Below are 20805 nucleotides of genomic sequence, written 5' to 3'. Positions count from 1 at the left end.
AAAAAAGTTGCTCTCGGCTCGTCTCTGTAGAAACTGCTTTCCGAACCGGTGGTAAATGTTAAAACTGTGTAATATGACGATTCAAAAGTGCTTCTATTGAATATATATCTTCTATATTATGTATATAATATAATACGTATCTTTATATTATTAATATATATAACTATATCTTACACATTCTTCTTATAGATAAAAAGTCTAATTGAATAAATAAATGTTTCAGTTTGCTTTAAAGTCTATATATACTTTCCAGTCCCTTAGTATCCCTAGCCGTTTCCCAGTCAATTCCTTTATCTCAATCCTTTCCCTTTCCTTTCAGAGCGAGCATTTGCACTACCTCTGCTCTGTTCACGGGCGGGATCGCTTACCATCAGGCGAACCACCAGCTCAGTCACCCGGAATGACATACAAAAACACCATAACACAATTTACGTAATAAAATATTCTAAATATTATAAAAGAGCCCATTCTTGCATGACCATAATGTAATAGCATAAACGAGTTTTGAGCATAAAAAATTGTGTCGTCACACCGTTTGATTTTATTTTAATAATATTTGTTTTGTTAAATATATAAAAATGTGGGATATACCTTATTTTCATCAGACGATCATGGCTAGGGGTGCGTTGCAGTGGTTATCTGGTAAGAAAAAACCTTCTATTTTCCAAAATAATTACATCCTAATAATATTATAAATGCGAAAGTTTGTAAGGGTGTGAGTGTGTTTGTTACTCTTTCACGCAAAAACTAGAGGACCGATTGCCATGAAATTTGATACGCAGATGGGTGAACAACTGGAATATAACATAGGCAACATTTTATCCCGATATTCCTACGGGATGCGGACTTAAGCGGACGAAACCGCGGGGCGCAGCTACTTTTTTATAAATTATTATCGCGGTACATTAAAATAGACGTTTTATGTTGTTGAAAGAAAGAACTCTTTCAACACACATAATAATATAAAAAATCATCATCAGTCTCATCATTAGCCCAAATATGTTGCCACTACTGGGACGCAGGCCTCCTTCCTATGAGGGTTCAGGTCGTAATCCAGCACGCTGGCCAAGTGCGGGTTGGCAGATGTCACATGTCGTCGAACTTTTTGATTCTTGGGCACGCCGGTTTTCACACGATATTTTCCTAGATAAAAAATTGCCTATGTGCTAATCCAGACTCAGAATCCTATAATCTATCTCTGTACCAAATTTCATACAGATACGTTAAGCACTTTTCACGTGAAAGAGTAACAAACATCCATACATCCATACTTAGAAACTTTCGCGTTTATAATATTAGTAGGATTTAAAAGTCATTATAAGTGACGTCTAGTCTGATATTTAGAATAAGATCTAACGTAATTCTAGCTAATATGTTGTCAAAGTATAACCTTATTTTCTTAATTAATGAATAACTAGCTGCGCCCCGCGGTTTCTCCCGCCTAAGTCCGTATCCCGCAGGAATGTCGGGATAAAAAACCTATATGTTATTTCCGTTGTCCAGCTGTCTACGTACAAAATTTCATTGCAATCGGTTCAGTAGTTTTTGCGTGAAAGAGCAACAAACACACACATCCTTACAAACGTTCGCATTTATAATATTAGTAGGATTTTCTTAATTAATGAATTATTTGAACTACACCGTCAATAAGTTGTCTGAACTGGATCGAATTTAATGGATCCACAACACACATGACATATAACTTTTAAATATAGACGGAGTCATAAAATCGGTTCATGCATTACTAAACTATGTAGTAAAAAACATAAAAAAAAAACGAATTAAGAACCTTCTTCTTTTCAAAATCGGTTAACATAATGTATAAAACATAATCTAGGATAGCATTTCCTACGTTCAGTATATATTTCATCAACTTAACCTACACAAAATTATAAACTATGTAATACGTATTAGCTAGATAACTTTATAATCTAGCTTATCCGTCACTTAGGCATCCTATTTTCAAACACCATGGACGTTTAGTGCCAAATTTGACCTGGCAACCCTCCAAATGTATGCGTCATAAGACACTTATGAGTCTAGCTTAACAGAACTTAAACGAAATGGCCGCTCTTTGAGAGGATAGTTGAAAACTCTGTCAACAACTTACTGACCAGTGGCGGATTTACCAGCAGGCTGAGTAGGCTCGAGCCTAGGGCAGATTTTGGGGGCGGCAAATTTGGGGTGCGATTTTTTTTTTCACCTCATAGAAATCAAAAAGGTTTTCTATGACGGTTTTACCCTGAAACGGCAGCCCACGTGATCATGGAATGCACGGTGGTTGCGGAGTACAGGGCAAGGCATTTGGGTTGTCCTATGTCCCTCCCTGAGGTTTTCAGCAGCCCACACAAGCTGCTTAGCTTCATGGAGGAGCTGGGATGGTTCCAGCTTTGACTAGCTACCCCCCTCCTTTTCTTTCACGCAAAATAGGCGCTTGACGTCGAGTTGCGGAAAACGAGCCCGTATTATTATTATTATACCCTGAAAATTTGTAAATTCGCCACTGTTACTGACTACCCGCTTGCCCCGGTTTGTCTCGGGTTGAACCCCATAAACGTACTTTGAAAATTTTAAGAATAAATGATTCCAGCCTCTATTCCACCAGGGATAGAGCGCATGATGCCTTGGCAGACCCTTGGGTCAACGTACACTTTACCAAGGCGGATAAGATGTTATATTCGGATTTCCAAACGTGTTTTTTCTTAATATACGACTAAATGTAATAATACTGTTAAAATTCATTATTATTTGTTCATCTGTTCTTTATTTAAGTAACGGTAAACTGTGTAATTGATGACTTTTTGAATGATGTATAAAATAATGTGAAGTCCCATGTTCCCGAGTGGGGTATGGGGCAGATGATATACATCTGTTTCACTGATCGATTTTCTTTATGGACAAGTGATCAACCTTCTGTGTCCTGCCAGACCGAGCCCTTTTTTTTGCGTCCCCACCGGGAATTGAACTCCTAGAGCCTACGCTCACGCGTTAACCACTGCACCAGGGAGGTCTGAATTATATATAGAACGTGTAAATATGTTTATAGAAAGAATAGTTTTCCATCATTGATTTATTCAAAACTAGCTGTCCGGCCACGGCTTGTACCGAATAGATCATCAAAAATATAGTCAAAGAAAAGAGTTTTACCCGCACATGTCCTTTATAATAATAATAAATTCCCAATACCAGTTTTTAAAACAATTATGGAAAAAGAAATTCCCAAATACATAATAACAAAAATTAAGATCTAAATAGTTGTCCATCCAAAGCATAACAATCAAAATTAAAAATAAGAGAAGAAAAAAAACAAAATATATAATTGTCTCACTAACACATTAATAAAATGATTTTTTATCGGGTTACCATCTGCCACATCAAATTTCATCCCAAGCGGTTCAGTGGTGCAGTGGTGGCTCAGTGGTGAGAACCTCGGACTTAAAAATCGATAAGTCGGGGTTCGAGACCGGGCGAGCGTGCAGGAAATAAATTGATTTTTCAATTTATCTGCACATGTGGATAACGTCACCACTGCTTAAATACGGTGAAGGATAACATCGTGAGGAAACCGGCATGTAAAAGAATCAATAGTTCGACGACATGTGACATCTGCCAACCCGCACTTGGCCAGCGTGCTGGATTATGGCCTGAACCCTCGTAGGAGGCCTGTGTCCCAGCAGTGGGAACATATATGGGCTGATACGGTACAAGCGTGAAATCGGGACAAAAACAATTCTATAAGCTAGATAAATAAAAATAAATGGAATAAAACATGTCAATTTATTTATTGTCTATTTACAATCATTCGGATGAGTCACCAAGAACAGTATCTGCCATCTGCCACTGCTTCGGGTAGACTGAGTATCATCAGGATGATGATGGTTCAGTGGTTTAAGGAGAGCTTTGTGGATGAGAGACAGACAGCCAGTTACTTTAGCATTTATGATATTAGTAAGAAATGAAAATTAAAGGACAAAGCGCCTCGTGTTATGACTGTTTGGTGCCAAAAATATACATAGTTTCAAATACTTGGATCAGCTCCAAACAGACGTATACACCACAAAAGGGGTCTATGGTCTATGCTTATAAGTTTATGGCTTAAATATTTGTGAGATATTATCACTATCGTAACTTTCTCCTCGCCATTTTATATTCAACTCAAACTCAATCTAATATACAAAATTCTCGTGTCACAGTTTTCGTTGCCATACTCCTCCGAAACGGCTCGACCGATTTTGATGAATTTTTTTCTGCTTATCCAGTATCTATGAGAATCGGCCAACATCTATTTTTTATACCCCTAAATGATAAGAGTAAGGCAGAACAGCGTTTGCCGGGTGCAGCTAGTTATTTATATATTAAACTAGCTTGACGCCCCGGCTCCGCCCGGTTAGTCATTTATAGTAATTGAAATAATATGGACTACCTTTTAAGTTGGATAAAACTGTACATGGTGTGCAAATTTGATTAAAATCGGTTGAGTAGTTTAGGAGTCCATCGCGACAAACAACGTGATACGTAATTTATATTTATTAAGATTAGACTTCATCTAGAAGCACTTTAGAATCGGTATTGCATAGTTTCTTGTTTTATTGTGGGAGTCGAGCATGCTTCGGCACGAATTGGGCCAGCTCGCACCGGGGAAGTACCACACCCCCACAGAAAACCGGCGTGAAATAATAGCTTGCTATTGTGTTTCGTACGGTGAGTGGGGGAGCCGGAGGCCTATTTCCTTCTCCTAGCCCTTCCCAGTCCATTCCTTCTTTCCATTCATAAATCCTTTCCTTATCCCTTATCCTTAAAAGCGGGCAGCGCATTCTCAGAGGTCCAAGCCTCTGCGGATGTTCATGGGCGGTGGTGATCGTTTACCATCAGGCGAACCACCAGCTCAGTTGCCCGCTATGACATAAAAAAAAAAGTTTAACCATTTACCACCAGTTCGGAAAGCAGTTTTTACAGAGAAGTGACAAGCCAGATAGACTGTTGTTTCCGATATCTACTGGGGCTGACTCGTTTCTGTAGGGCTTCAGGGATGTTTGCAGAAGCACGTGTTAACTGTTTTTACACAACAATCCGTAAGAGATGCATATCCCTGGTGCGCCGGGTGCGAGACAGTCCCAATCTAATTTTAAAATGTATTGCAAGTAGATTAGATTGTCTGTATGTAAACCCTTGCTGTAAATTATTTGCATCAATGGTATAGAATAGGATAATTTCTAATGTCATGTACTAACATAGTTTTTAAGCATATTGTTACTTACAAAATGAGTCTTCACAGTTGCTCGATTAAATCTTATACCTTTAAACGAGCAATTCTTGTATATATATATATATATATATATATATATATACAAGAATTGTTTGTTTAAAGGCTCCGAGATATATTTAATTGGAATCTCGGAATCGGCTCCAACGATTTTCATGAAATTTAGTATATAGGGGGTTTCGGGGGCGATAAATCGATCTAGCTAGGAATCTTTTTTAAAAATGTCATATTCGTGTTTTATCGACTTAAACTTACTTTTTTAACAAATAGGAGGCGTTTGAGTAGTCCCAATTTATTATGGCGAATAATAATACTATAAATGCGAAAGTTTGTGAGGATGGATGCATAATATGTATGTGTGCGTCTGTTACTCTTTCACGCAAAAACTACTGAACCGATTGCAATGAAATTTGCTTCGTAGATAGCTGGACAACTGAAATAACACATAGGCACTTTTTATACCGATATTCCTACGGGATACGGACTTACGCGGTTTCAACGGCGGGTCACAGCTAGTTAATATATTATTATTACTAGCTTTCCTCCCGCGGCTTCATCCGCGTGGAATTCGGTTATATCGCTTTCATCTCCCTTTTCAACTCATTCTACCCTTGTTTTCGCGATAAAATTATCCCACGTCCTTTCCCAAGTTCAGTTCTACCTTCGTACCAAATAGCAAAAAAAATGGTTCAGTGGTTTAGGCGTGAAAGCGTAACAGACAGACAGAGTTACTTTCGTATTTATAATATTAGGAGGGATTATTAAGAGCAATTTACAGTACTTCATTACTTATAATGTTTCGTTTATAAATCATTGTAATTTAAACAAATCTACTAAGCATTTATGGTTAATTTATAACACTTGCCTATCTAAAATGATCTAACACTAATTGCAGTTCTCCTTCTGGGCGCGGCGTTCGCACAGCCTGTACCGGACCCCCAATATCCGTGCGACCCCTGCCCGCCGCCATGCCCAGAGCCCATTGACCCCTGCCCGCCACCACCGTGCCCAGAGCCCGTGGACCCCTGCCCACCCGACCCCTGCCCAGAACCCATACCAGACCCTTGTGGTCAGGATGTCGTGGAGATAAGGCCTTGTAACCCTGGTGAACCGGACGTGAATTATATCTATGGACAAGCGCCTTATGGTAAGAGTACTTTAGTATTTTAATGAAACGTTTTGTAAGTACCTTTCATTATTTGTGACCTATAAGTCTATTGTACCTTCATAAGTATGACATAATAATATTTTTAAACGTGTAATTACATATATTTTAAAGAGGTAGAGTTTGTGAATTTGTATTGTGCCGTTGTTAGAGATTATCTCTGAATCTGCGGAAATGATTACGAAAATTAAAAAATTCGCCATTTATAGTTACAGTTACAGTTATATACGTGATTCCCTGAGAGCTACAGGGCAGGGATAATATATGTACCACGGAAGAAGCCGAGAGATTTATTATCTATGAATTCCATTAAAAAGTAGCTCAGATTTGATATCAATTAATTAGTTTGCGATTTTACGAAGCTGATCATTATTTAATTGTTATTATAAAAGAGGAGAAAAAAGATTAAAGAAATACTAAATAAGTGTGACGAATTTATGTAGTTTCATCATATTTTATTATAACTATGTAGTCTTCTCTTTAAATTACAGATATAGAACCAAATGTATTAAATGTACATATTTATTTCCAGGATCTGTCCTCGTTAAACCGGGACAAATCCGTTTCCCACGCCCCGCTCCCATCGTGGTCCGACCTGGCACAGTAACACCCCCCAGCCCACCAGTGATCTACGTCAAACCTGGGCCCGTGCAACCCCCGACCCCCGCGCCGATATACGTCAAACCCCCACCTGTCCAACCCCCGACTCCTGCGCCGATACAAGTGCAACCCTCGCTGGTGTATCCTCCACAACCGAGGCCTATAGTCGTGAGACCTGCTCCTGTTGTTCCCCCCAAGATCCCACCAATCAGGGTAAGTTAACTCTCAATTATAAATTACCCACATTAATAAAACTTACTGAGACCCCTAATCTCTGCAAATAGCATTATTTATAACTAAATCATAGTAATAGCTGAGCTGATTGCCATTTTTTATATTCAAATAATCATCTTTGCATCCTTAATTAATAATAAAAAATACGCAAGTGTATCGCAACCAGCAATTGTGAGATTACAATAGCCTTGTTTTAAATTGTGAGATGTTAGCATTATGGTTGTTGGATCATTGCCTATAGATAAAACCAATTTTATTTATGATGTAGAAAAATATATAGTCTAAAATTTTATAAAATCATGAAAAATTCCGTAACAAAATGTTAAGGCTCAAGCGTTACAGCTAATAAAGCTTAAATTAACACAACTAATCTCTCATTACAGGTGCAACCCCAAAGAGTCTTCCCGCCACCACCAGCGGCATTAGTCGTGCAACCCCCAAAACTAATCATCCCGCAACCCCCTGTCATATGCTTCAGACCCAACCCCACAATCCCCATCCGTACTTGTGGGTGTGCCCGCATTTCGATTTACACCCCACCACCACCACCACCGCCTTGCCCCTGCCCACCCCCTCCACCCCCACCTTGCCCCCCGCTACCACCTTGCATGTGCCAGGGGTAAATGATATAAAATTGTATTATATATAATATGTATATGTGAAGCTATGTTTGTAAACGTGTTGTGATTGAAGTAAATAACGGGTATTTTTTCAAGCATATTATGTTTTATTTCAATATTTTTTACACCTACAATAGATTTCCTTGTTTCTATAGGGCTTTTTTTTTTTTTTATGTCACAGTCGGCAATGGAGCTGGTGGGACGCCTTATGATAAGCGCTATCACCGCCCATGAACATTTGTAGAGGCGTTAAGTCGATTACAGACCTTACGCCTCTACAAATGGATTGCCGACTTTAAATTGGGAAGGGATTAAGGAAGGGTTGGCGAGAGGAATAAAGGAAAGGACTGGGAAGGGGAAGGAAAAGGATACGGGCCTCCGGCTTTTTCTCTGTAACGGACGCTTTTAAAATGGAGTCTCCATTTTGACCCACTTTAAACGGACAGATTTAATACTTTTTTCGCGCCTTAGTTAATGTTACTTGTATGTTTCTCGACGCTTTAAGACTCCATTTTACCCACTTTAAACGGTCAGATTTAGTACTCTGTACACTCATCAAGTATCGGTGATAATACAGTAATTTCATGAGTTTTTCTTATTATCCGGATTAGTATCGCCAGGATTAAATCATTTACGTATATCTATTCTGTATAAGAGTAAGACTATTTAGCTATTCTATCATTAAAGCGACATTGTTTTAGTTTTTTACGCTATGTTTATTATTCCTTCATATATCCTATTAATATCATAATTGCGAAAGTTGTAAAGATGTGTGTGTATGTTTGATCTGAATCGATTGCAATGAAATTTGGTACGTTGATAGCTGGACAACTGGAATAACATTTAGGCAACTTTTTTTGCGCTAGAGTTTTTATAAACATCTCTGCAAAGGTGTACAATGAGGCAGGTTATCACGCATTTGCATTAAATGACATAAATAAAAACCAAAATCGATACATACATATATTTGATATATATAACATATACATACAATTACATACATAATACATATTTTTGTTGAGACGATTCATTAATTGATGTTTTAATTGATTTTCCTAATACAATAATTTTATTGAGTTAATTGACTTCAAAAATATTTTTAATAATTATTTCGATTTTATAGCATTTATGCTTATGGATATTTGATAAAAATTTACGAATGGATAGATCACACGGCGATATCAAAACCCGCGTCCTTCACGGTATCGTGTCGACGTCTGACCATTTGGCCATGCATGATCCAACTTTAAATAGATTTTTTCTTGTTCTATTCAAAATCAACCCAAAATATTGTTATCTATGAAAATAGCATCCACAAAATACATACATAGTTGAAAATTTTTTTCTATTCTTTCAAAAAGTTTCTCATTTATAAAAGCATTTCAATGCTATAAAACTAAAAAAAATTACATACATAGTTATTTTGATTTTGATTCACAGAAAATATTCCTAAGTTGTTTTTAAGTCTCTTAAATTTGCTGTAAAATAAATACAGAACAAAAACAATAAATGAACGCCTCGTTTTTAAATTATGAGCGCATTATTAAGTAGATTTCGGAATCCATAATTCTCGCGGTTTTTTAGCCATTAAGCGCGGTAATGTTGCATAAAACAATACTTTATTTTCGAAAATTTTTCGTTAAAATGTCGGCCATGTTGGAAAGAATTTAAGAACAATTTAAACCATAGACAAATACAATGTTTTTTGGTACTCTATGCAACATTTTGCTCTCTGTGCTTGGCTATGTTTTTAAACTATTTGAATAGTCAATGGCAGTCCCTGCATAGGCAGAGGTAATTGCATATTTTGCATGGGAATGGAATTATAAGGCAGATTAGGCATATTTGTCATAGGTAAGTTCGACATGGGCAAGCCAGTCATAGGTAAAGTTGACATGGGCAAACCGCTGATGGGTAAATTTGACATGGGAATGCCTAGAGGTAGTGTGGAAATGGGCATAGATGTAGTTTCACATACCGTAGTCGGTACGGGCATAGATTGGGGCAGTTGCATTTGCAATATACAGTTGAGAGCCCAGTTGGGAATGGATATAACGGGTGTTGTTTCGCATACAGTGGTCGTCGGCATGACAGGGCTTTCAGTTATCGTTGGTATGGGGCAGGGCATGGGCATAGTCGAGTAGGGAAAGCCAGAGCACGGCACAAGGTTGGGCGAAGTCTCTATTATTGTAGCTGGCACTCCTAAATTTGTTGTTTCGCATATTGTGGTGGTTGGTTGTTGACCGCCTGTCTGGATTTGTGACAGTAAGCCATTATTGTAGGGTAGGCAAGTTATACCAGGATACCCGACACCTAAACTGGCTAGTCCTCCTAAATTACCCACAGTCCCTAGACCTCCTAAATTGCCCAAGGTTCCTAAAGTGCCCAAACTCCCTAAACTTCCCAAAGTCCCTAAACCGCCCAGGTTTCCTACAGTGCCTAAAGCACCAAGCGTACCCAGAGGATTTACAGTCCCCAAATTCGTCGTAGGATCACACACTGTAGTGGAAATCCCAATGTTACCATACGGATATGATGCAGGGACGTTCAAAGATGCCAAATATGATAGGAGTGACAGGATGCTCGGCTCGCAGATGGTGGGTTTTTGCAGAATGCTGGGTATCATGCTCTGCTCGCATACCGTTTGCCCCAGTGGGTTGCTGGCTGCGATGCTGAAGTAAGCTGTAACGTGATTGTGTTACTGTATAGTTTTAGATTAACGTCACTGTAATATTTAGAGAATATAATCTATACTAATATTATAATGCTGACGGAGTTTGTTTAAACGCACTAATCTCAGGAATTACTGGTCCGATTTGAAAAATTCTTTCAGTGTTAGATAGCACATTTATTGAGGAAGGCTATAGGCTATATATGTACCACGGGCGAAGCCGGGGCGGACCGCTAGTAGTTAAATATTAGTATAAAATGAACTGGTCACTGAAACGTTTTGTTGGGGTGTCCCTTAGGCACACGAAACTGAAAAAGTAGAAAATAGGATCACAGGTTGCCGAGAGGCTAGGCGTTGCTACGGTTTGGCAAAACGCGGGTTCGAATCCCGCCTCGTGATCAAATTGTTTCTATTCTTTAAAAATTTCTCAATCTTGGGTTACCAATAAACGAATAAATAAAATAAATATAAACCAACTCACCAGCTAATACCAATATTTGCTTCGCCATTGTGCTCCACCACTCTATGGTAGTGTACCATTTGCACCACATTTTATACCCATTTCATGGTTCAGAGCATTACGCAATTAGGATTTAATTGAAAAATGTTTTTTGAAAACATCTCAATTTTAATTAGTTCATGTGACTGTGTGACGTGAATGGATTCTTTAGCATCGGTAGGAGGTTCGCGAAATTGCTAGATTCAGCCTGTGGCTTCTCTCGAATGGCAGTCATATCTATAGTACGAGCTGACCCGGCAAACGCTGTTCTGCCTTATTTTTATCATTTAGGAGTATGAAAAATATCCAAATTTATAAGATTAGTAGCTGACTCAGCAAATGCTGTTCTGTCTCATCATTTAGGGGCATGAAAAATAGATGTTGGCCTATTCTTATCTACCCGATATGATCACAAAATTCCATTAGAATCGGTCTAACCGTTATGGAGGAGTATGGTTACTAACATTGTGAAAATTTAATATAAATAGAGATAGAAGCGAAAGTCTGTTTGTCAAACGTTTAGAACTAAAACATGTCACTGATTTTGATGTAATGAAAAAAAGTGAAGTCCCGTGTCCCCTAGTGGGGTATGGGGCAGATGATGTACATCCGTTTCACTGATCGATCTTCTTTGGGGACAAGTAGGTGATCAGCCATCTGTGTCCTGCCAGACCGAGACTTTTTTTTGTGCGTCCCCACCGGGAATTGAACCCAGGACCCCTCGGTTCTACGCTCACGCATTAACCACTGTACCAAGGAGGCGGTCCTGGCGGTCGGATGTAATGAGGCTATTGGTAAAAATATAGAATAAATTATCTCGAAAATTTGTGTCAAAGAGTTTATATTATTGCAAAATATTTCTTATTTAAACCAATGTATAATTAAATTAGCATACCCGGCCACGCGTTGCTGTGGCTAGGGCTAAATTTATTGTTATTTATTTATTATTGGGATAATGAATCGAAACAAAAACTATCTTATATCTTAAGTTGGACCAAATTACAAATAAAATGTCAAATTTCATCAAAATCGATTGAGTTGGTGAAGAGTTCATTGGGAACGTACATCATGACACTGGATTTTTATATATTAAGATAATCATACAAAACCTTTTTAGTAACTAAAAATTTAGACGCTGACATTTTCGTCGAAGAAAGAAGAAAGAAGATGGAAAATAGAGTTTTTTAAAACGCTCTTATTAGCGAGGATGTAATTCGACTCTATTTTTGTGTTTCTTATAGCGTATACTTGCGTAAACCCATTTATATGAATCTTTTTCTATTTGAAAGCCCTCCTCAAGAGCTTAGTGCGTCCATGTAAATATAAAATTTAAATTTAGAGGCAGTTTAGTCTTTATTAATAATGATTTGTATGTCGAGTGTTACTATGTTAATAAAACATTAAAATGACATTACAAAGCTTAATAAAATTTCTACTAATCTCTACCAATTTCTACTAAAATGGATATAAATCATACCATATTTACATATTGCAGCTTTCTTACCTGTAAATATAAAAGGAACATTATTAGAAATAATGGCTCTCTCTAAGTTATAATTGCTGATATTTATAGGAATTTCATTTACGCGAGTAAGACCACAGGATGCAGCTAGTAATCACATTTCAAACATATATTATATTATATTATATTATATTATATATTATATTATATTATATTATACTAGCTGCGCCCCGCGGTTTCACCCGCGTAAGTCCGTATCCCGTAGGAATATCGGGATAAAAATTAGATGTTGGCCGATTCTCAGACCTACACAATATGCTTACCAAATTTCAGAGGAATCGGTCAAGCCGTTTCGGAGGAGTATGGCAACGAAAACTGTGACACGAGAATTTTATATATTAAAAGATAGATTTAAGTTTAATTACATGTACAATTTTGTAGAAGAGTTAAATAAATAAAAAATATAAATGTGAAAGTTTGCTTCTTTGGATGTTTGTTCGTCAATCACACTGAAACTACTGAACGGATTCTTAATATGCGGGCGGAGCCAGGCCGAGCGTCTTGTATTACATAAATATCACTACATGGTATAAAACAAAGTCACTTTCTCTGTTCCTATGTATGTTTAAATCTTTAAAACTATGCAACGGATTTTGTTCCGTTTATTCTTAACTAGCTGTGACCCGCGGTTGAAACCGCGTAAGCGTGCTTCGTAACCGAATCCCGTAGGAATATCGGTATAAAAAGTGCCTATGTGTTATTTCAGTTGTCCAGCTATCTACGAAACAAAATAGTATTATTATTCACCAATAGATGTCAGGAAAAAAAAACACGAATAAAACACGAATATGACATTTTCTAAAAAAAATTCCTAGCTAGATCGATTTATCGCCCCCGAAAACCCCTATATACTAAATTTCATGAAAATCGTTGGAGCCGATATATATATATATATATATATATATATATATATATATATATATATATATACCTATATATATATACAAGAATTGCTCGTTTAAAGGTATAAGATAAATAACGATTCAAGAGAAAGGTTTTATGTATAATAACATCTATTAAACTACTCCGAATGTAACACGTGTGAAGCCGCGGGCAATAGCTAGTTATCGTGTAAATCCTATCCTTCCTACTAACATTATAAATGCGAAAGTTTGTAAGGATGTATGCGTTTGTTGCTCTTTCACGCAAAAACTACTGAACCGATTGCAATGAAATTTGGTACATAGATAGATGAACAACTGGAATAACATATAGGCAACTTTTTATCCTGATATTCCTTCGGGATACGGACTAACGCGGGCGAAACCGCAGGGCGCCGCTAGTAGATGTGTAAGCCAATAAATCTATAGTCCAATGGCATTTATAATCTTGTTAAAACATTAAACCTAAATGTATTATGTATGAAAATATATAAAAAACTTTTTATAATATTATTTATCTAGTTATCGTCCCGGCTTCGCTCGATATAGCCCGAGGTATGAATAAAATATAGCCCATTTCACTTCGGAGTAATGAGGCTTTCGAATGCCGGATGAACTTCAAACATCGATCCAGTGGTTTTTGTAAAAAACATTACAAACATACATACAAAATCACAAATGTTTCCTCTTTATAGAGAGATACAAAGTCTACGTCACTCAGTAAAGTTGCAGAATTACTTCGAATCCGTCCAGCAGTTTTCGCGTAAAAATATACAAAATACAAAAGTTTCAAAACATTTTTACCTATAACAGCGAAACCAATTAATTTGTAAGGGTTCATGAATTATTAGTTTAACAGTTATATACGCACTTAGTTCATTGCAGTTAGGTTTCTGAACGAAAAATGCGCCTTCAATGGATATTTCTTTTGTTTCGTAAGTAACTTATTTTATATTAGATGTCTCGTTTCCGATATGGGGTAAAATGGGACGCTATTACTAAGACTTCCGTGTTCATCTGTCTGTCTGTTTGACACCATGAAAGAGCGAAAGAAAAGAAAAAAATATCTTCATTTCTTCCTTCTTTTTTCTTTCTTTCACCATTCTATATATTATGAATCGTGATAGTTAGACGGTAGAATTTTTTAGTTATGACATATTTCCGCGACTACTATAATAACGAATAATAAAAAAATCTTGGTTAAGCAACAGTTGGCAACCATTTATTTGTTGAGTTACCATTTTTTGCAGTTGCTTTTTAGCTTGTTTGTACGGAGCCCTTAGTGTCACGAGCCCGACTCGCGCTTGATCGATTTTTAAATGTTCAAAAAAAACCTTTTACTCGTTAAAGAGGTAGATTAGCAATGCTAAAAGCATTTATAATATGAGTAGTTTCTATTTCAACAATAAAAATCTGGCAACTTTTGATTCTTGGACATCCCGATTTCCTCCTCTTTCACGATTTTAAGTAATTGTGAAGTGGATAAGATACAGATAAATCACTAAAGTATAACACAAAGTCGTTTTGTCCCTATGTCCCTATGTATGCTTAAATCTTTAAAACTACGCAACGAATTTTGATGGGGTTTTTTTAATAGATAGAGTGATTCAAGAGGAAGGTTTATATGTATAATAACATTAATTGAGCTACTCCGAATTTAGCGCGAAGCCGCCGGCAAAGGCTACTTGAATAATAAAATAAATACAGTCAATTATAACTCCAAAACACGCTCTAAAGATAGAATCAATTGAGTTTTCTCACTTGTTAAAATACAGTGTTCATAAGGAAAAAAATAATTTAACTCGTCGATCCTAATCAGGATAATAAGATAAACTCATGAAACTATTGTATTGTCACCGATCCGCGATAAGTGTACAGAGTTTGGGTTCAATCTATCCGTTTAAAGTGGGGCAAAATCGAGTCTAAAGAAGTCGGTTACAAACATACAGTTGGAGCTGATAAAAGTGTGTTAAAAATTTGTTTATTTCTTGTACGTCCATCCGTTATCGAACCTTTATTGTGGGAGTCGAGCACACTTCGGCACGAATTGGGCTAGCTCGCAAAAGGGAGGTACCAGACCCCCACAGGAGACCGGCGTGAAATAATAGCTTGCTATTGTGTTTCGTACGGTGAGTGGGAGAGTTGGAGGCCTATTTCCTCCTCCTAGCCCTTTCCATTCCTTCTTTCCAGTCATCAATCGTGTGCTTATCCCTTATCCCTTAAAAGCGAAGGTCTGAACCTCTGCGAATCTTCATGAGCGGTGGTGATCGTTTACCACCAGGCGAACCACCAGCTCAGTTTCCCGCTATGAAATTCTGATTGTAGTCCAAAACCCACCATTACTCTGAGTAATACTATCTTTTAATTATTAACTTTTCAGAAATACTCCAGGCATTATCTCACCCAACCATGGTCCCGTGTTCCGTCCCCACAAACTTACCCACAGCGGGGGTCAACTACTATACTCAGTGCCCGTACAGGACGAATACCCCATACCCCCCTATTATAATCAAGTTGGAAGATAAAACCAGTCAGCCTAAAGATGACGTGTCTAGAGGTGTGTAAACTGGGGTTCTCTAAAAGAAAGGGGTTCTCAATTAGACTGTGTTTAACTGCGTGGATGTTCAACTGATGGATGTGATTCATTTGTGCTTGTTAGGATTGGATTTGAACCCATTTTAAAATGGGGCGGCACCTTTTTTCGGTGACCTCTTTTGTAGGAATGAATTATAAAAATATTTATTGAAATTAACTTATTTAAAACCCATTACCATATCCATTCTTACTACGAAATACTAATTAAGAAGCATGCCTATGTTGTTCTAAACAAAGCATAAATAACGACGTAAATAAGGCGCCAAAATCTGTTTTTTTTTTTATTTTGACACATTTTTTTTTTTTTTTTTTGGGCAAAAGCAAATGATATATTTATATTATATCGGTTATTTGGAAAGAACTATTTGCAAATATCAAGAACATTTTAACATTTATTGGTTTCAAAAATAACTTTTTAATTTCTTTTATTAATATGCTAGCTGCGCCCCGCTGTTTCGCCCGCGTATACGGGCTTACACGGTACCCGTAGGTACATCGGGATAAAAAGTTGCGTATATGTTATTCCAGTTGTCCAGCGATCTACGTACCAAAGTTCATTGCAATCGATTCTGTAGTTATTGCGTGAAAGAGCAACAAACGCACACACATCCTTACAAACTTTCGCATTTATAATATTAGTAGGACTCGCTAGTTATCTCACAATAAATATGAATATAAAAATCACAGTATACAGAACGCTGAAACTCACCAAGGCGTTAATACAGCGCGTGAAAGCTAAACAGAAAATCATTTAGAATTAAATAATACCATATGTTTTAATAAATTTACTGTGTCCGTGGGTTAGTTCACGAAGCGCCTCTGGTAATACATTGTTTTCTCGTGGAATCTGGCAAATGTTGGAAGGCAGTACAATAAAATGTACCATAAAGGTATTATTTTCTTGATAAATAGCTTATTAACAGTAAGAAATTTTAGAAAAAATTTTGATCACGAGGCGGGATTCGGGCCCGCATTATTTGCCATACCGTAGAAACGCCTAGCCTTCCAGCCACCCATATTTCAATAATATTTAAAATCTTACCAAAATTTCAGCTATATAATAAGTTGTTTGTGTAGATAATTAATATCACTATTTAAACAACGTCCCTTTTTTCAGCTGGCAACAATATAGAGTCTGTGCTTACATCAACAAAGAAAAAAGTATCCAGTGGTCTACTGAAAAGTTTGCTCAGTCTACCCGAAGCAGTGGCAGATACTGTCCTTGGTGACTCATCAGACTGATTGTAAATAGACAATAAATAAATTGACATGTTTTATTACATTTATTTTTATTTATTTAGCTTATAGCATTGTTGTTGTACCGATAAAGGAGAGGGGTAAAAATTGTCTTTAAAGATCTATAGAAAACATTTAAGATTGTTTTTAATACATTCAAATCTTAATATATAAAAATCCATGATGTATGTTCCCAATGAACTCTTTATCAACTCAACCGATTTTGATGAAATTTGGAATTTTATGTGTAATTTGGTCCAACTTAAGACAGAAGATTAATATTATAATAGAAGATTCGATTAATTATCCCATATAATCTTAATATTTAATTATTACTCAGCTACAGCAACGCGTGGCCGAATATGCTAGTGTTTTATAAATTGAGAAAAAGTTTAACCCCTATAATTTCGCCGAACCGTGGCAACGCCTAATCAAAATAGTAAAAACTTGTTTAAATTAAGAAGTAATCGTAAAAGATCGAAGCAAATAAACAAGAAAACAGATATATCAGTACACGACGACCTAAGTGGTGGACAAGTATTAGCAATAACTATTATAACAACTTATGTAAATAAATATTAATTACAAATACCAACTCCCACTTGCCCAACGTGTATTATGACATGAACTGTCTTAGACCTGCGTCCCTAATATGAGAACAAATGTGGACTGATGATGATGAATACAAAATTATATCACAACATCTATTAGAATTCTGGTTGTCATGGCAACATATTGTTTAGGCGTGTCAAGTGAATAATAGTTTAAACATTAATAGCTTCTGTATGTTTGTATGGTAGCAACCCTTTTAGACTCGATTTAGACAAACGGACAGATTCATTTCAAACTAAGTAATCAGCACATATATCACAAGCACAAAGCACAAGGATCGGTGACGATACAATAATATCATGATTTTACATTATCCTGAATAGGATCATCATCATATGAGGCTCTAAAGCCGCGAGTGGGCCTTGGCCTGGTCCAGTATTTTCTTCCAGCTCTCTCGATTCCCTGCCCGGGCTCTCCAGCTTTTCTGACACAATAGCTGGAGGCCTGCGGGCCGGTACAATGTTCTTAAATTCCATGTGCAAAATGAAAATTTATTGGAAAGAAAGAAAGAAAGAAAACAAGTTTTATTGCCACATTAAAAACAAAAACTAACATGAAAAAAAACAAACCCATGGAAAAACTAATATAATTTAAAAAATTAAAACTAAATGAGAAATTTTGAAAGAATAGAAAAAATTGATGATTTGATTGATTGATTGCCTAACCGTAGGCAAGAAACGCAGGTTCGAATCCTGCCTCGTGATCAAATTTTTTCTATTCTTTCAAAATTTCTCATTTATAAAGCATTTCAATGCTATAAAACTAAAAATCAAAATTAAAACTAATATAAATTTAAATTAACATAAAAAAATGAACATGGCAAACGGGACAGACTCAACCATGCTGACGGGCTTTAACCCCCGAACAGCGCTGATTTTCAGTCTGCCCACGTGCTTCGTTCGAGGTTTTTATATATTTGTCCAGGTACCAACCATATCATATAAATGCACAGTATATATTAATTAAACAGATAGTTGTAAATAAAATTGTTATAATTAAAAATAAATAAGTGTTTAATCAAATATATAATAATCTTAATATATATAAATCTCGTGTCACAATGTTTGTCCTCAAAACTCCTAAACCACTTAACCGATTATAATAAAATTCGCACACCATGTGCAGTTTGATCCAACTTGAGAGATAGGATAGTTTAAATAATTTTAATTAAGATAAATGACAACCCGGGCGGAGCCGGGACGTATATAAAATACATTTGACATAACTAAAAAATAATAATTGCTTTATAAATGTGTCGAGTCTGCTGTTTGTTTGTTCAGAAGCATCATTTTGTATTTGTAATTGAACGATACATATGACATACTAAGGTTTAAGGGTGGTGGGAGGTCATTCCAAATCTTTGAAGCAGAATACTTGAATCCACCCTTAAAACGTGATGTGTGGTGCTTCGGTATAACTAATGCATTGCTACATCTACTCCGTGTATAAATCCGTTTACCTTAACCAAAAGACCTGGATTCGCACCAGGTGTAATTCCGATCCGAAATATTAACTTTCCCTTTCATAATCATAAGATGGTTTCAGGCTTACGTGTACCCTGTATTTTTTTTTACGTCCTAGCGGGCAACTGAGCTGGTGGTTCGCCTGATGGTAAGCGATCACCACCGCCCGTGATCACTCGTAAAAGTAGTGCCTCTGCGAATGCGCTGCTCGCTTTAATAGGGTAAGGGCAAAGGAAAGGATTAATGACTGGAAAGAAGGAATGGACTGGGAAAGATGAGGAATAGGATACGGGCTTCCAGATCCCCCACTCACCGTACGACACACAGTGGCTTACCACTAATTCACGCCGGTTTTCTGTGGGTGTGTGGTACTTCCCCGGTGCGGTCTGACCCAATTCGTGTCGAAGCGTGCTCGACTACCACAATATATTTACAATCCGGCTAAAAAAAACTAATTGCTTCCAAATTGTCAAAACTAGATACCAGATTTTAATAAAAAACTCATAAAAATCGGTTCAGCCAGTAAAATGTTATAAAGTAACAAACAAAATAAGATACAATTGAATTGATATCCTCAATTTTGTGAAGACGGTTGATAGTACATGCTATTTCGATATAAATGTATACAGTTTCGCTGGTAATTATTAATTTCACAAATTTAAACATGGCGAATGAATTAACTGAATTATATTTTAATTGCTTGGCGTATGTCGAATCACCTAAACCGTGAAGAATTTATGCTCAACTATTATGTTACAATGTTTCAATATCTTCATTTACTGTTCGGGGAAGGTGATGCATCCATGTAAGTATTCATCATCATCATCAGTATTCCTCCCACTGCAGGGTCGGGCTTGTGAGGGTTGAGGCCATTATCAGACATTCTGCTGAAAAGCTCTCAAGACTGCTGATTCATTGAAATGAACTATCGTTACGGTCAAATGACCTTTCATCATCAGCCCATGTACGTTCCCACAGCTGGGATACGGACCTCCTATGAGGGTTGAGGCCATAATCCATGCTCAAGTGCGGGTTTGTAAATGTCAAATGCCATCGAACTTTTAATTCTCGGACATTCGGTTCCTCACGATGTTTTTCTTTACCGATTCGAGCAGTAATGTTATCCACATGCATAGATAAATTTAAAAATCTATAATTTCCTACACGCTCGCCTGGTCTCGCACCCACCTATCAATTTTCCGTAATCCTCATCACCACTATTTATCGTCCAAATGTATCATTTTGTCAAATTTCCTATTCAAAACCTAAATCGTAGTCCCATGAAGTATTTATACATTAATGGCAATGGTGTCACGTGACAACTCGCGGTGTCTACAAGGAAAATCACACTAATATTATAAATGTGTTTTTTCGGTCCCGGTGCTTTGAATTGTACACACCTAAGTGTCAGTGCTCCGTAAAACTATTCCTCTAAACAGTTAGA

At 36.9% G+C, this 20805-nt stretch overlaps 2 protein-coding genes across 3 annotated transcripts in view; one reads left to right on the top strand and one right to left on the bottom strand.

The window, feature by feature from the left end:
- LOC119839268 (limbic system-associated membrane protein-like) overlaps positions 1 to 20805 on the bottom strand; it is a 97778-nt gene that overhangs the window by 51022 nt on the left and 25951 nt on the right. The window contains exon 2 of one of the 2 annotated variants that reach the window (XM_038365497.1): positions 12530 to 12556. The exons of the other annotated variant lie outside the window; for it this stretch is intronic. The gene's annotated coding sequence lies outside the window, so the exon portion shown is untranslated. The remainder of the gene's footprint in view (positions 1 to 12529; positions 12557 to 20805) is intronic. 2 annotated transcript variants of the gene reach the window in all.
- LOC119839223 (leucine-rich repeat extensin-like protein 3) lies at positions 579 to 7885 on the top strand. The gene is made up of 4 exons (XM_038365442.1): positions 579 to 642; positions 6159 to 6410; positions 6961 to 7241; positions 7646 to 7885. Exons 1-4 carry the CDS (start codon positions 579 to 581, stop codon positions 7883 to 7885), a joined length of 837 nt encoding a protein of 278 aa, XP_038221370.1.

Source organism: Zerene cesonia, unplaced genomic scaffold (genome assembly GCF_012273895.1).
Source record: "Zerene cesonia ecotype Mississippi unplaced genomic scaffold, Zerene_cesonia_1.1 Zces_u010, whole genome shotgun sequence".
NCBI lineage: Eukaryota > Metazoa > Arthropoda > Insecta > Lepidoptera > Pieridae > Zerene > Zerene cesonia.
This window is presented reverse-complemented; position numbering and strand designations above follow the sequence as displayed.

Coding starts and splice junctions, on each gene's coding strand:
- LOC119839223 (XM_038365442.1), top strand. CDS start 579: ATGTGGGATATACCTTATTTTCATCAGACGATCATGGCTAGGGGTGCG. Junction 6,411..6,960: donor CTATGGACAAGCGCCTTATG/GTAAGAGTACTT, acceptor ATTTATTTCCAG/GATCTGTCCTCGTTAAACCG. Junction 7,242..7,645: donor CCAAGATCCCACCAATCAGG/GTAAGTTAACTC, acceptor CTCTCATTACAG/GTGCAACCCCAAAGAGTCTT.